Raw genomic sequence first — 16,265 nt, forward strand, 5'->3', positions numbered from 1 at the left:
CTCTCTCCCCAAAACTCAGATTATTTCATCCATTTGTTTTGGGTTATGGCTTTCTGCAACGTGTTCTTTGTTTCCAATGCAGATGAAGTGTTACCTTCTTATGAAGTTTTGGTGGGAGTGCTGTCAGCGAGACACCATTATGAGCTGCGACAGGTGATCAGGGCGACCTGGCTAGGCTACCTCCAAAACCACCCCCAGTTTCAACACAGGTCTGTAACGCACACCTCCAACTCCAGCCAGCCCAGCACCCCCCCCCCCCCCCCCCCCCAAAGCCACATCCATGTATTGGAAATAAAGCCTACAACTGGTAACAAATAACTTACTGCCCCGACAACCTCTTTATCCTTGCCTGACCAGCGGCCAATTTTGTTCTCGTTCTTTCTTTTGTCCATTACTTTCTCATCCAGCGATGTGAGCACAGATAGGGCCGTGATGGCCTTTAAGCAACACTCGGTAACCATGGTAACGGAGGGCGCATAGACGGACAAGCTTTAGAAAGACCCATCTTGTAGCCGAATATTGCAGGAAAGGCAGCGAGATGGATGTGATTTCTGTCTGTGCTTATTTCTGCAGGGTGGGGGTGAAGTTTATTGTGGGCGAACATGGGTGCCCCATTCCGGAGGAAGACAGAGAAGACCCTTACTCTTGCTCCCTCTTGAACCTCACCGAACCAGGTAGGAAAATGTGTTTCGCCCAAACCTGGCAACGCACAAATGAATGAGTGGTGGATACAGCAAGGCTTTAACAGCGAGGGATGCTCCGCTCACTATAGAATCTATTCATGTTCACCCACTCAAGGACACGCTTCTGTTCCCGTCGATACCCAAGGCCACGGCAAAAAAAAATCCCACTCTCACACCGCAGTCGACACTTGTGCCGCAACCATAACCAGTGTCGCACTGACACATTTTGCTCAAATTACCTTATTAACATTTGTGAATTAAAGCTACACAAAGAATAATTGAAACATCGATGTCATTCTGTCTGTCACCTTTTGTCACTCCAAATGCAGGAGTCTGGCCGCTTTCATTCTTCATTTCTTTTTCAGCTGGATCAATTTGCTGCCTTCATTCATCACATAATTACTGTTTGTCAGAATACGCTTTTTCAGACTTTGGACTTCAGGGTCACACAGTGCGATTTTATTTTCCCGGCCCATTCTCTGCACTCCACGGTGTTAATGGTTGTAGCTGTTGACGTGGGTTGCTTCAGAAGCAGGCAGGGAACCGCTTCGGCGCGAGATGTTTGCTGTGATTGGAAGAGACAGAAAATTGTCGCGTTTAAACACTAATGGGTTCCTAACTCCAGATTTAGGTCAAAGCACCCGCTAAAGTGGACAATCGTTGCTGCAATATGTATGTTTGTTTATACTGCATGCATCACAGGGTCTTTGGTTGCGTTGAGTGCTGAAAGATGAATGCTCATTAGCTCCTCTGAGTTTTTCTGAAACATTTTGGTAGTTTTATGTTGTTTTTTGTCCTTGTCAATGTGTTTGTTGTTTGTATTGGTGAAGAACTGAGTAGCGGCGCAGACGGATTAAAAATGGAAGTGACTCAGCACGTCAGAGAAGCGTCGAGCAGGAGCCTGGCCATTCACACCAGAAGCGCTCTGTTTTGCTCCGCGCCCGTCACAACTTGTACTGACTTCATGCCCTGGCTGCGCGTGGCGGCTCGCGTCAAAAATAGAGCAGACGCAGAAACTCTCGCTGTAGGGCGCGAGCCACGGTGTGGTCGGTCTAGTCCGTTCACAAGGACGCCGAAATGAAACTGCCTGCACTTCGCCTCGCATCCGCGTCAAATCCGTTAAGAGTGTGTAACATCCAAGTTCTAGTATAGCTTATTTATGTTTCCTAAATCATTTACTAATCATTCATAAAAGCTTTACTTGTTTTCCAGATTTTTTTCACCCGTTTTCTCCCCAATTGTACTTGGCCAATGCCCCCTGCTGTCCCGGTCGTTGCTCCACCCCCTCTGCCGATCTGTGGAGAGTTGTAGACTAGCACCATGCTTCCTCTGATACATGTGCTCGGCCGCTTCTTTTCACCTGGCAGTGAGGAGTTTCACCGGCAGGACGTAGCGTGTGCGAGGAGTGGGAGGATCACGCTATTCCCCCCAGTTCCCCTCCCCCCGAACAGGTGCCCCAACCGACCAGATTAGGACACATACCCCACCGGCTTCCCACCCGCAGACACAGCCAATTGTGTCTGTAGGAACATCTGACCAAGTCGGGAATTGAATCCGGGTCTCCGTGGTGGTAGGAGAGTGCTTTTACCTCTACACTACCCAAGATGCCCCAATCATTCATAAAAGCTTTACTAAGTGTTTATCCTGGATAACAAATGACTAACAAATACTGGATAATAATGAATAAATATGAAATGATTAAGTCAAGGTTTCAGTATGGCTTTTGCAAAGTGTTACCTTTTTTCTTTTCTTTTTTTGAATGAACTAGCATTTTATATTTTTTTGTTGAATAAACTAGCATCTTCAAAATGGCCAATGCTAAGCGAGAAGCACTCGGATCATTAACCAGCATGAACAAGTATGCAGAAATAAAGCATTCATATTCAGTAAGCTAAATTAAAAAACAGCACGCATATCAAATCATTTTGCTCGTTTCCACTCATTACTTTGACTAGAATATCGCACGCTCATTTCTTGCGCCGCGTGCTTCGCAACTGCAGTTGAGCAATTGTGCGCCTTGGAGTGAGCAGCAGCACCTGCGTAGAAGGCGTAAAAAGTAAAAAGCCCGCTTCCTTTCTAACAGCCTTGGTCTCTTCATTGATCTCCCGGGTAATAAACTGCTCTTTTCTAATTAAGAAACCACACAGACGAGCAGAAGCTCTCTTTGAAGAGAGCTTCTCCCAAGAACCAGCTCCTCAAACTGCTGATGATGTAGCTCTAATAGAGTATGTCTCCTTCTGTGAATGTGCCCCCTCTCGCCCCAATCGCCTAATCTTCATCACTGAAAAGAGATCGTCAGCACGTTGCGATGATAGTAATACATTTCATGTCGGCTCGTTCAGTAAGTCCCTGAATCCCAGACCTCCTTCTGTCCAAGTGGCAGGGCAGGAGACGGAGATAGAACTAGTGAAGGTGGCGGACCCCTCGGCGCTCGGCCCCTCCGACGTGTCGGCCATCGCCCTGGACTTCAAGGTGCTGCACCCGGCGGTCATCACCAGGCTGGGGGTGTTCCCCGGCGGGCCCCGGCAAGAGCTTCAGAGCAATGTGACGGTGAAGCTCCTCCAGCTGGACCAAGAGGTAGCGTAGCCTCCACCTTCTCTCTGGAGCCCGGTAGATACACCGCCTCCAAGCAGCTGGAGGTTCCCAGATGAATGCCCGTGCTGCTCCTGTTCACGCACTCACACATTTAGCAAAGCTCTTGTTGCACTGCTCTTTGATAGTAGTATGACTGCACCAACCTGGTGTGAGCAAAGTGGTCATGTGGAGTGATAATAATGCTCTTGAGATTAACACACAAAGAAAACGGAAGAGATTGTATTTGGCTCAGCATCTGACTCTCATAAGGTTTCTATTTTTATCCATAATGGAAAAAAATCAAGGAGAGTATTTTCATATAAATAATTGGCAGTATTGAGAGACCATCTGTTGTCTTGGAAAGACCAGATTGAAACTGTCTGCAAAAGGACAAAACAAAGATTTGGTTTCTCCGCCGACTCAGATATTTTTGCACCGAGTAGACAAATTCTTCTTCTTTCTTCACTTCTGTGATTATGAGTGTTTTACAGTAACAGCACTTGAGAAACTCTATGAATCCGCCTACCATAATAACATATTAAGGTGAGCCCACAACATCGCCTCTGACCCCAACCACATCCTGAAGAGGTTCCACAATAATAAATAGGGCTACATTGAAGCACTCTCTTGTGCACCAGTCAGTCTTGTGATGTTGTGATGGAGCTGCTGTGATGCGAGAAATATTTCATACTTGGTCTGACAATTAAGTACGATCATATCTGATGTGAAAAATGTCACCATTAATCTTAATGCTTAATTAACACCTTCAATCATTCACTTAATTACATACACACACACATAACACATGAATTCACACAAGCACATAATATTTAACTTTTCCTATTCAAATAATTAGCGGGCAGGCTGTGCACGTCCCAGATCGAACACAGTGGGGAAAACAAAATACAAATTTGCCAGCGACGCCTGCTGACCTTTTCTGCTTGACAGTTCAAGAGGATGATAGTCAGTTTCACAAGCCTCGAGGATGAATTAACAAGTCGTACTTACTTAGAGGTTTGCTCTATTGGGATCCTGTTGACAACGCCATTTGATGTGTGAAATAATTAAATTAAAAAGTTATTGAGTCAGTGGTTCGGCTTACTTGAATATTATTTAACATGATTTAAGGTCTCAAGAGAGGAAGACCCTGGGTGTTTGTTACACCTCCTCTCACGAGACCGGGCTTAAATCATATTAGATATTCAAGTAAGCCGAACCCCTGACTCAAGAACTTTTACTTTAATTATTTTACATCAATATCGTGTAATTATGATAAATAGCCTGTGGCGAAATTACTGATTGGATGCACTGCAGTATTCACTATAGTAGATCAAGGCAGAATTGTACAAGCAGAGAAAAACCTTTGGTCATGTTTTCCAGCACAGATCTCCATACAGTAGGTAAAACTGAGAACTTCCCCTATGTGACATCAGCTGATGTGACATCAGCTGATGTGATATCAGCTGATGTGATAGCAGTGATGTGATATCAACTGATGTGATAGCAGTGACTTTGCTGTGTTGCAGGAGGCTGTGGTTACTGCCCGCTTTAGTGCCATCAGCACCGGGACGCTTGTGAATGGGCTGTGGTACAAACCGGTGGAGCAGTTCATCCTGCCTAAGGTCAGTCCTTCACCGAAAGGTCAGTTTGAATAAGGTTGGACAGAATAACACCGTGTTGAGCGTGCGAGGAGGACAAAATGTTTCTTCTTCTCTCCAGGGCTTTGAGGGGACGCTGGTTTGGGAGAATTTGGACTCTGCTGGATTGACCACAGTCAATTCCGCTGGTGTGCAGCTCAACGATGGCGGAGGAGTCCTCAAGATCTCCTCTGTGAGTGTTGAATCGTGGTGTCTGTCGAGCATGAATGTTTAATGAGTATTCATATCTCAAGGTTTAAAGAGAGGGAAAAGTTGTTGAGTTCATGTTTTTACCAGTGCTGTTTTTCCTTCTTTTTTTTGTTGGACTACAGATTGCAGAAGGCATCTTGCCTCACAGAAGTGCCCTTGGATTTCCTGGTTTGGCTGGAGGGTTCACATTTACTATCTATGGTCAGTCCAGCAACGGTCTAATTATGTGCCTTCTGTGAAACCAATTTGACATGCGAGAAATGTTGGAAAAAGGTGATGCTATGTGCGCACACAAAAAAGTTCACTGTGACATGTCATTCAAATTCTCATTTCTCAGTTGATGTGACATTTTTCTGCATCATTTTCTTTGGAGCAAAACGCCTTCCTCTGTGTTCCCCCACTTATCCCATTTTGTCGGATTTTCTTTCCCATCATTATTCCCATGATGCAACTCTCCTGTGTGTGTCCTGCCCACCTGTCTCCCTCCCTCCTCTCCCCTGTGTGTCCTGCCCACCTGTCTCCCTCCCTCCTCTCCCCTGTGTGTCCTGCCCACCTGTCTCCCTCCCTCCCCTCCCCTGTGTGTCCTGCCCACCTGTCTCCCTCCCTCCTCTCCCCTGTGTGTCCTGCCCACCTGTCTCCCTCCCTCCCCTCCCCTGTGTGTGTCCCCTGCCCACCTGTCTCCCTCCCTCCTCTCCCCTGTGTGTCCTGCCCACCTGTCTCCCTCCCTCCTCTCCCCTGTGTGTCCTGCCCACCTGTCTCCCTCCCTCCCCTCCCCTGTGTGTGTCCCCTGCCCACCTGTCTCCCTCCCTCCTCTCCCCTGTGTGTCCTGCCCACCTGTCTCCCTCCCTCCTCTCCCCTGTGTGTCCTGCCCACCTGTCTCCCTCCCTCCCCTCCCCTGTGTGTGTCCCCTGCCCACCTGTCTCCCTCCCTCCTCTCCCCTGTGTGTCCTGCCCACCTGTCTCCCTCCCTCCTCTCCCCTGTGTGTCCTGCCCACCTGTCTCCCTCCCTCCCCTCCCCTGTGTGTGTCCCCTGCCCACCTGTCTCCCTCCCTCCTCTCCCCTGTGTGTCCTGCCCACCTGTCTCCCTCCCTCCTCTCCCCTGTGTCCACTGCCCACCTGTCTCCCTCCCTCCCCTCCCCTGTGTGTGTCCCCTGCCCACCTGTCTCCCTCCCTCCTCTCCCCTGTGTGTGTCCCCTGCCCACCTGTCTCCCTCCCTCCCTCCTCTCCCCTGTGTGTGTCCCCTGCCCACCTGTCTCCCTCCCTCCTCTCCCCTGTGTGCGTCCCCTGCCCACCTGTCTCCCTCCCTCCTCTCCCCCGTGTGTGGTCAGATGGCGCGGGGCTGTCGGAGCTGCTGCGGGGCCGTCCGGCCAGGCTGGAGGCTCATGCCTCCAGGCTGAGGCGGGAGGACGCCTCCCTGCAGCAGGAGAGCCTGAGGCATGGCGACATGGTGCTGGTGGATGTGGTCGACACCTACAGGAATGTGCCTTCCAAACTGCTGCAGTTCTATAAATGGTAACGCCGAGCCGGCGCTAATGACTCGTGTCGACTCTGTCTCCAAAATTGCCTCGGCCTCTCAGGAAATCAGCAAGCTGAAATGAAAGTGTGCCGTTGACTTAAAAATGTCTTGCTGATGAAATCATGACTAGAATCAATCAATTACCAAAAAAAAAAACTCTGGTTGTATCTGATCAGTTGCAAAGTATGCAGACTGTTCTTAAAGGGATACTCCACTTTTTGGGGAGTTTAGCCACATCCCCCCCCCCACATAACCAAGATACACCATGCCTTACCGGCACTGTCCGTGCAGTTTACAGTGAGCTACAGTCGGCGGCCATGTTTGGAAAGTAGTGCTGGCTACCTCTTTTCCTTCCAAAAAGACCGATTATGTGCATTTTGGATTAATATTTCATCGTGTGGTGAATACCCCGAGGCACAACATGTATTTTGGTGCCGTGCGATGTGTGTTTTGGCAGATTTTTAACAGCTGTACCATTACCCTCCATTCTATGGCGATACTAACTAACTTCACGACTGTAGCTCACTGTAAACTAACTGTGCGGACAGTGCCGGTAAGGCATGGTGTATCTTGGTTATGTGGGGGGGGATGTGGCAAATGAGCTAAACTCCCGAAAAAAGTGGAGTATCCCTTTAAGAGAGAGCTTGGATAGTTTCTTATTTATTTGCAAGACCTTTGCCCTTTAGGCTCACTGCTACCTGATCCAGTAGTAAATCCACATTGGGCTGCTAGAACAAAAGCAGAAGGTGAGCTTTAATCGAAGTTGCAAATTCCCTCTCTGTGTAGGTCTGTGGGAAACGCTGACTTTAATCTGCTCCTGAAGACAGATGATGATTGTTATATTGACGTGGACTCTGTGTTGACGAAGATTGACCACAAGGGCCTCAAGCGCAGCAATTTCTGGTGGGGCAAGTAAGTCCAACGCAGTGTTGACCCGTCCGTCTGATCCTGTTCAACACTGTCAGATGATGTTAAGATGACGGCCAGCTTGGTTTGAGACTGAGACGTTGTGAATGCTGTGCCTAGTCCAAAAGATTTTAAGGTCAGGTGAGTGGGGAACGTGGAGATGATGTAGCTAACACAGATTGTCCTGACCCAGTTTCAGGCAGAGCTGGGCGGTGGATCGCATTGGGAAGTGGCAGGAGCTGGAGTACGCCAGCCCCGCCTACCCGGCGTTCGCCTGCGGCTCGGGGTACGTGGTCTCCCGCGACCTGGTGCAGTGGCTGGCCACGAACGCGGAGAACCTCAAGGCCTACCAGGTACAAGTCAGCACCAAGCTACTAGTGGGCAATAATGGTCATCGGAGTGGCAGATCGTGACGAGTATAATATGATGTGATTGAATGTGTTGTTGCAGGGAGAAGATGTGAGCATGGGTATATGGATGGCAGCTGTTGGACCACAGAAATATCAGGTAAATTGCTTCCATACATGCAAACCTAGCACCTTGCCAACTCCAATGAACAACCATGTTTACAAGTAACCTGGTTTTAGGTTGATGCATGTAAGCATCATCACTATTACTGTTGGGATCACCATTTCTTTCCCCTGTATTAGAAATAACCTACTCAGCCAAATAGTGAGGGGAGAGCTGGTGACCTCATCTTTTTCATACTTTTTTTTTTTTTTTGCTGGTGGACCGATCTATCTGGACGGGACACCACAGGTAGATGAGAATATCTGGTAACTGGTTTAATCCTAGCAACAGGGATACTGTACTCCATTGCGGGGTATCAAAAGCACATGTAAACAGCTTGACCTACAGAAGACCTCAGCTGGAGTGCGGCCAACAGTTTGCTCTGTGAATGTAAATGTGGCCACTGCGTCTTGCCCTTTGCTGTTGTCAGGACGCCGGCTGGCTGTGTGAGAAGGAGTGCTACCTGGACATGCTGTCGTCTCCGCAGCACACGGCCGAGGAGCTGCGCCTCCTCTGGGACAGGAAGAGGGCCTGCGGGGACCCGTGCGGCTGTCCCCGGGGCCACTAAACCTGCCTGACGCCACACACGCGTCACAGGCCGCTATGGGTAAAATGCACTGGACACTGGTTGTCGTTTTTGTTGCTATGGTTTCCTTAAAGCCCCAATCTGAGATATTTTGGACTTGTATCAATTATTGTTATACAGTAAACTGACTTTTGAAGTACTGGACTTGCTGTTGGAGGATAATAGGTGTTTTCGGACTGGAGGAACTTTTTCGTAGTTCTAAGAACAGTTGGAGGAACTTTTTTCGTTCGCACCACAGTAATTGGCAACCACAGTAGTTCTTAGAATGCCCTTATGTTGGAGTCTTTCAGCTCCTACTTCAGGCTAGGTACTTTCCCAGCACAGGAGGAATCTTTCATGATCCAGACGCAAGTGTACGTTGATTGGTCGAACTTCTAGAAATGCCCCGAGCCGTTGTATTCACGCCAGAGCCTGTATTTTATGTTCTTCCGAATGTGTAATTACAGGTTTCTACCCATAGACACAGCAGAGATGGCGCTGTTTCACTGCTGCGAAGCGGAAGAACAACAATGGCCATTTTCAATGGAAATGACAGGCTCTGGCATGATTACAATGCCCTCGGTATTGGAAACGACGCAATATTTCAGAACAGCGATTCTCCTATCCGCCGGACAACAACCTTGTGTGTCAGGAAAGTACTGTTTTATTGTGACTGCTATGTGTATTAAGATGTAAGGCCATTTTAGCGGAGCCTGCAATGCCATATTTGGGTGCTACTTCAGGAAAAAAAGCCCTTGAAGGTATGTCGTTCCTGGGGGATCCCCAGTGGGCAGTTCCTCTCAGGCAATCCCCAGAACTGTTGGGTCTGAAAACGCCTATTGTCTCCACAAACGTTGAGAGCACACTGTAACTGAAAATACAGATCCCTTCTTGCTTCAGTGTTAAACAATGTCAACGTAACAAAGCATTTACAGCTTCAGAATACATAAAAAAAATCTCATATTTAGCTGTCTTATACTGTCAGTCCTTGTATCATAAACTTGTTAAATAAATGTGAGAGTGAAAAAAAAAAGTCTGAAACGGACAAGACAAACACTATTTTAGAGGCTGTGGGATGAGACTGATTCTGGATTGGGCCTTGTAAGTATTTTAGAAGTTATCCGAAGAAACTGTGATGCAGATGGGAGAGTTATGTGCAATACCAGCATGCGATGGTCTTGATATACAATATCAATGCTGTAAGACTTGAGCACTTAGTAAAAAACAACAACACAAGTATTGGAATTCAGTGATGGTGTTTTAAAGATGAATTGCATTTTACATTGCTATATTTGGTAAATTATTCTCTTAAGCTTTGCGTCGTCTCCACTATTTGTAGATTTCTGAAAAGCTTTCTCACAAATGCAGGGTTTGTACTGTAACTGTCACTGTGCCAATAGTGGTGTGGCCTTACCGTATCTGTTAGGCGTCTCATGCGTACGTTAACAATTGTGATATCAACGCCGTTTTTGACAGTGGAATAATCGGTGTATTTGCAACATGAACTTTGGAACACAAATTGACAATGCAATCAGAGGGATTGTGAAATAGGCTCAGTGGATTAACGCTGGTTTTATGAAAACCCCTTCAGGGGTAATAAAGGATACTTAGAGAGATTAACGACTTCTTTGTTTGTTTATTTTGGAGAATGAGGTTGTTTGAAGAGATTCAATGATACACACGATAAACTCGTTTACAATAACGCTGCTGATTTCTATTCCCTATGGCAGTCTGTGTTGGAGCCATGTTTCTATTCACCTCATGCAGCCCCGCCCACTTGACCCATTCTATTCTCCTCCAAAACGTCCAAAACGACGGCTGTTTTACAGTACCTGCTCAAACTAGTCTGACTCACCTGGTCAAACCTAGTTTGACTCACATTATGAGTCAAACTAGGTTGTATGAGTCACAGGAAGTGTAAATACAATCGGATCTTCTGATTGTACAATCGGAACTTCTGATTGTATTTACACTTCCTGTTAGTCTCTCAAGCCAGACGGTCTCTTCTTCTGATTAAGGTGAATACAGGCGTGGAATTGTGTCTTCGCCTTTAGTGCTGCACAGTCGGCACTGCACGAGCACAGAGAGACCATCAGCCAAAAAACTGCACCCGCTGTTAGAAATGTCCGTTTTTCCCCACTTAAGACGAATCATCAATCGCTTTGATGTCTATCGCTGATTGCTTTTACTAAGACAGTGAGTTTGGGACACCGCCGGAATGTTTAAGAGGGAAACTTGTGGAGTATTTTGGCACCAAAATTTATCTGTTGCTGCTGGCTCCAAAGCCAGCCCATCATCTTGTACGTTCTGAGAAGCAATTGCTTTGAAAATGTTTATATCAAACAAAAATGTCATCAGCTTTTTTTTATGAGCCTTTCCCTTCGCCTATGTTTTCCTTGAGCATCGCTTCAATGATTTGTTTGTTTATGCGAGGGTGGCGAGGTGATTGATATTGAGTCACTGAAATTAGATTGCCTTTCCATATTCTTCTTTAATAAATAATGAAAGATGATGCTGAATATTTCACTAATGGAGGATAACATAAACCATTTGTTTTTATTTAGGCATGTCCTACCTGCCAGGCAATCCATTCATGCAATTAACATGACATTCCAAGCACATTTCTCTTCCGCTGCTGCACGCCCTATCTCCTCCTTTTTCCTCCCCTCTTTCAGTGAGCAGCATGATAACAAAGTCATATCCACATCTCTTCCCCCTCTTATAGATAACCGCAGTGCTTTTCACCCCATCAGCTTTTTTTTCTCACAGATTTGGCTTCAAGCCCTTCAAATGTGAGCTGACAGAAAAGTATGAAAATACACACAACACAAGCGTTTGCTCTAGTGCGTCTTTAGAAGACAAGGTTATTGAGTTTGTCTTAACTTTGATGGGCGCTGCGGGGGGATATTGTCGTTCGCTGATGTAAAGCCTCCTGGAAAACGTTCAAATTATTTGCATTTTAATTTCCAGAGTTATGCTCCAAATCCTCTGCCTCCTTTTATTCTAGCCCAATTCCCCTTTATATACTTATTCAACCAGGCAGTCAAATCAACCGCATCTATCATCCCTGTCATAATAACTGAAGACAAATTGCACCCTGTCTTAACTACAAACAGCAGTAGCGTTGAACTTGTGTGGTGTTAGGAGTCTTCCCAGACTTCTGTCTTTTCTTGGCATATCACTAATTAATCTCACCATTTGCTCGATGACAGATCAATATTTGAGAACATGAACTCGCTCCCAAAGCTGGATGCCAGAAGCCTAAAAAATATGCAACTAAATCAAGAATAAACTAGAGACTAATGAATGTTTTTTTTGTGTTTTTTACAATAGCCTATATTGTTGATTTTCACAACAAAGAATATACATACAAAACAAAACGGAATGCATGAGTTTGAAATAAATTAAATAACAACACTGTTCGGCAGTTGTGCACTTTTGGGGGGATGTGCCGCCAGCCACCATGCCCCCTTTTGGCCAATCAAAATGAAAAGTTAAGTCCTCAGGTAATCAGGTCTCTTTTGAAAAAGTGATTGCATCTCAGACAACCTGCTAAAATAAAGGTTAAATACAAATGTTGAATTTTCTAAAGTGGACAATTCCCTAAACAACTGGGCTATTCTCAGTCTATTAATATTGTGGAATCGCAATTATGTTTTCAGACCTCTTCGGAAGAACTTGAGCCCCAGAGTTAATTGTATTGAGGAAATCCCCTCTATTGTGAATCTCACCTCTTCCTAAGGCTCCTTTATCTTCTGAGTGTGTCCACAAGAGCCTTTTTCTGTTGCTTTGGTGTGGAAAAAGTGCTGCCTGGAGCAGCTCTTTGTGAGGAGAAATAAGATAACATCACCTGCTGCGAGCTCATTAAACCAGCAGGTTCGCCGTTCTAGCAGACAATACAGGGTTGTGGAACAAACGGAGGTACCAGATATTTCCAATACATACAATGTCCTATTTGTCCTCCGCACTTTGTGTTGCTATTACACTGCAGACTTAACACAGGAATGTTGACGTCACAAGTTTGAGTCTTATTTTGACCACGTGCACAGCGTGTGGTCAAGAGAAGGCTTTTTTTTAGGGTGAATCATGCATTCATTCGTTCATTCATTCAGTCAGGAATCGATAACGGTGCCGAGCATGCTCAGTTGAGGAACCGATCGTTTTTTTTCCAGAATGTAGGGAAACAGTAAATGGATAAATCCAGAAGGAGGCGGTAATGCAACATAAAGGATGCCAACTGCCATAAAACACCACAGAAGAAAGAATGGATAACGGATATGATGTCATCAGTCTGAGGCTATAAGTGGTGGGAGTATAAGTCCGAAGGTGGGGTTGCTGCATGACGCACGTGGTCCTGGGCCGAAGTTGCCCTTGTTCTTACTGATGGTCACTAATCCTAACAACAGAGGGATACTTTAATTTGATTGCTGCTGCCCTTTATTGCATGCAACTCCACCAGTTGTTGGCATGTGTTTTTCACTGCGCCCGATGCGCTAGAGGCTACAATAATGAAATATTAATTCAGTTAAAACTTACCTGAGGATTCAGAGCGGGCCCAGCTGTCCCAGATCTATCAAAGAAGGGATTAGAGTGTGCTGACTGACGTGCATCTGCATACTTATTCAAACAACCTCAGCTTCTCACACTTTCCTTGCACATGATTACAAGGTGCTGTCAGTCACCCCCGTCCCCCCCCCCCTCCCCTGTGTGCACTAAAACCAGGAATAAATCATTTATTCATGACACCCGGCATCCAACAACCACTATCTCCTCTGATTCTGATTCATAGGAATTCCCAATTCTAATTTGAAATCACACCCACGGTTCCCTCATTTCCATAGAGAGCCACTGTCTTACTCCGGCGAGGTTGCGGCTGCCACGTTTTGCAAACATTTGCAGAACAGAATGGTAAATCATCTGAAATTGTCGATTGGCGAAAAGGAACTTTTGGCAGAAGGTCGGCTCACAGGCGGTACACATAATCACATATTCTAGTCGCTGACAAAGTGATGAAAGTCCTGCGTGAATCGTACAGCTTCCTAAGCCCACATGACCCCTGTTGCACTCCTCACTGCAATAACATGGCAGATTTACTATGATCGTGTCGTGTTTGTGAAGGATAATTAGCTCGGTCATTACAGCCATTACCAACAGTCTTTCTGTATTAAGTGGATCAGTGAATTAGTTCATCCATCTGATGATGAGATTCTCAGAAACCACTCAACCCCCTGATGAAACATGATGCAGTGCTATATGTAAGGGATAATGTATAGGCTCACTATACATTATCCCGCTTAGAACACGGCCTACAACTAAATCATTCAATAATCTGACAAAAATAATTATTCAAATAGATTTTTTAATAGCGTTTTCAACGACAAAGCGGTTTCATTCGTAATTGGCACACAAGACACCACAGCTGCAACTGGTTGGCCTAGTTAGTAGTGTCTGCTGACAAAAGGCTCTTATCAACTGATTAATCCAGGTGTGGCAGAGCAGCGGTCGGTTGCCGAGAAATAATGACCGGTGAATCTTGTTGATTGACCAATCAGAATCGAGTATTCAAGAGAGCCGTGTTCTAAATGGCAATAATGTCATGATGTCAGTTATGTTTAATCGAGATGCATTGGTTAAGTACGTAGAGATATGTAGACTGAAGCAAGAGAGAGTAAGCATAGCAGAGCAGAACATCGCTTACAATACATTATACTTGGGATGTATGACATCATTGATGACATCACAGGGGCAAGTCTGACATCAACTAATCCTGATCAGAGACAGTCTGACATCACTGATGACCTCACAGGGGGAACTCTGACATCATCGCCGATGACGTCACGAACATTGATATGAATATGATGACCACGCTATCATAATATGACATTTGTGACGGTCACAACATCACGGCCTTTAGGAGTTATCAATTGGGCAGAGTAAGTGTCAATCAAAGTCACCCATTTGAGGGATTGGCTAAGAGTTCACGCACCTGGCTTAAGAGGGTGGCCCTATGAGCTGTTAATCATCATTTCCCCAAGAAGCGGGAAGGGTGGAGTCCCAGATGTTTGAGATTATTGATGATTGGACAATGGAGTACATATTGTGATGTGATGTAAATGGAGGCTAGCTAAAGAATCATTTGCAGTTTTCATATTTTTCAAGTTTTAATATACCAAACTTGTCAAAATCATGAAAAGAACCCTCTCAATCTATTTATCATGCAAAAATCATACAGAAAAGTGGTAATTTGTCTAGTTCAAACGTTATGATGCATATCCATTTTCATCAGACATTGCAATATGCCCGCAAAGATGGCTGCCAAATGGACCCATGGGACACTAGTTCAAGTTGGTAACAACATCATTTGTTTATTAGACACCTTGAGGAGTACAAAAATCTAGGTTAGAAAAATATATCCATGGGGTCCCGTTCCTACTAGACAGTAATAGTTTAGTGACACCACCACATAGAAGAACTACCATGAAGTCCAATAAAGACACTAAAAATTCACGATTGATGCAGTCCCTATAAGAACATTATAGTGTTCTTAATCTCCAGTGCACATACTGTAAAACCGAGATGTGAATGAATGATGCGATGCTGCTAAATGCTAACACAGTCCAAACAAACCGTCTTTGGATGGTGTTAACCCTCCTAGACTGTAAAACGAAGCCAAAGTAATGATAATACTGTAGTAGATGAGATAAAAGGTGTCTCATCAAAGGACGGTGTTCCCCGTCTCTGCCCTAAGGGCATTGTGGAGATTATTCATGAGACCCGAGGGGAGCACACCTCCTACTGGTCCTCCAACACCACTTCCAGCACCAGGTGGTCTCCCATCACTGCTTAGCTTCCCAGGCAAGCTACTGATGTGATGCAGGAGCTGTGGTGCTCATAAATATTGAAAGTGCAAGGAAGCTTTTTGTCAGTAAGGGCAACCTCATGCATTATAAAGTGATATTAATGTAGTGGGTCTCAAATTAATTTGTCGACCATGTCAAGTCACCCTGAATGTCGTCAGCACATTTATTGATGTAGTGTCCTAATGAAGTGTGCTCCCAGTCATTCAAGAGGACTGTCGTAAACTGTAGAGGTCTTATAACCAACCATCACTCCTCATGCCTAAACCCAGAGATGGGAAGTAACTAAGTACAAATACTTTGTTACTGTACTTGAGTAGGATTTTCAGGTATCTGTACTTTACTATTTATTTTTCTGACAACTTTTTTACTTTTACTCCCTTCAATTTAACACAAATATCTGTACTTTCTACTCCTTACATTTTCAAAACAGGCTGGTTACTTTAATTTTAATGCATGACAGACAAATATCATGCAACGTTGTTCGTTTGTCTCTCTCATCTCGCGCTCCCCCAGCTTTTACGCATTATGTGCACCTTTTCTGTGGAAAAACCATGTCACAAATTGACAACTACTACTACCAATCACAGTGTAATGCCTGAAGCTCTAAAAGAAACTTCTGGAATTGCTGAACTAGAAGGTTTACCACAAAGGGACTAAAACCCTCAGTCTTCTGATCCAAAATCATACACCTTGTCCATTAGGCCAGGTGATTTGACTGCTGGGCCAGGGTAGCTTCGTATTTATTTGCCACTAGAGAAAAGGTTTTTGTTAAGTGTCTAAAGGCCCATTATAAAACCGTTGTCAT

The 16,265-nt window shown here is 45.3% G+C and overlaps 1 protein-coding gene across 1 annotated transcript in view; it reads left to right on the forward strand.

Annotated features, from left to right (window-relative positions):
* The window catches only part of b3galnt2 (beta-1,3-N-acetylgalactosaminyltransferase 2), a 10,890-nt gene extending 790 nt beyond the window's left edge, over nucleotides 1-10,100 (forward strand). Inside the window, exons 2-12 of the mRNA XM_083658443.1 lie at nucleotides 83-209; nucleotides 574-674; nucleotides 3,067-3,260; nucleotides 4,784-4,879; nucleotides 4,977-5,087; nucleotides 5,227-5,305; nucleotides 6,432-6,615; nucleotides 7,406-7,531; nucleotides 7,719-7,878; nucleotides 7,976-8,032; nucleotides 8,466-10,100. Of these exons, the coding sequence (XP_083514569.1) occupies nucleotides 83-209; nucleotides 574-674; nucleotides 3,067-3,260; nucleotides 4,784-4,879; nucleotides 4,977-5,087; nucleotides 5,227-5,305; nucleotides 6,432-6,615; nucleotides 7,406-7,531; nucleotides 7,719-7,878; nucleotides 7,976-8,032; nucleotides 8,466-8,603 (1,373 nt within the window). The 3' untranslated portion in view covers nucleotides 8,604-10,100. The remainder of the gene's footprint in view (nucleotides 1-82; nucleotides 210-573; nucleotides 675-3,066; nucleotides 3,261-4,783; nucleotides 4,880-4,976; nucleotides 5,088-5,226; nucleotides 5,306-6,431; nucleotides 6,616-7,405; nucleotides 7,532-7,718; nucleotides 7,879-7,975; nucleotides 8,033-8,465) is intronic.
* Nucleotides 10,101-16,265: the final 6,165 nt, after the last annotated feature.

Source organism: Poromitra crassiceps, assembly GCF_964638095.1.
Source record: "Poromitra crassiceps genome assembly, chromosome: 22".
In the NCBI taxonomy this organism is placed as follows: Eukaryota; Metazoa; Chordata; class Actinopteri; order Beryciformes; family Melamphaidae; genus Poromitra; species Poromitra crassiceps.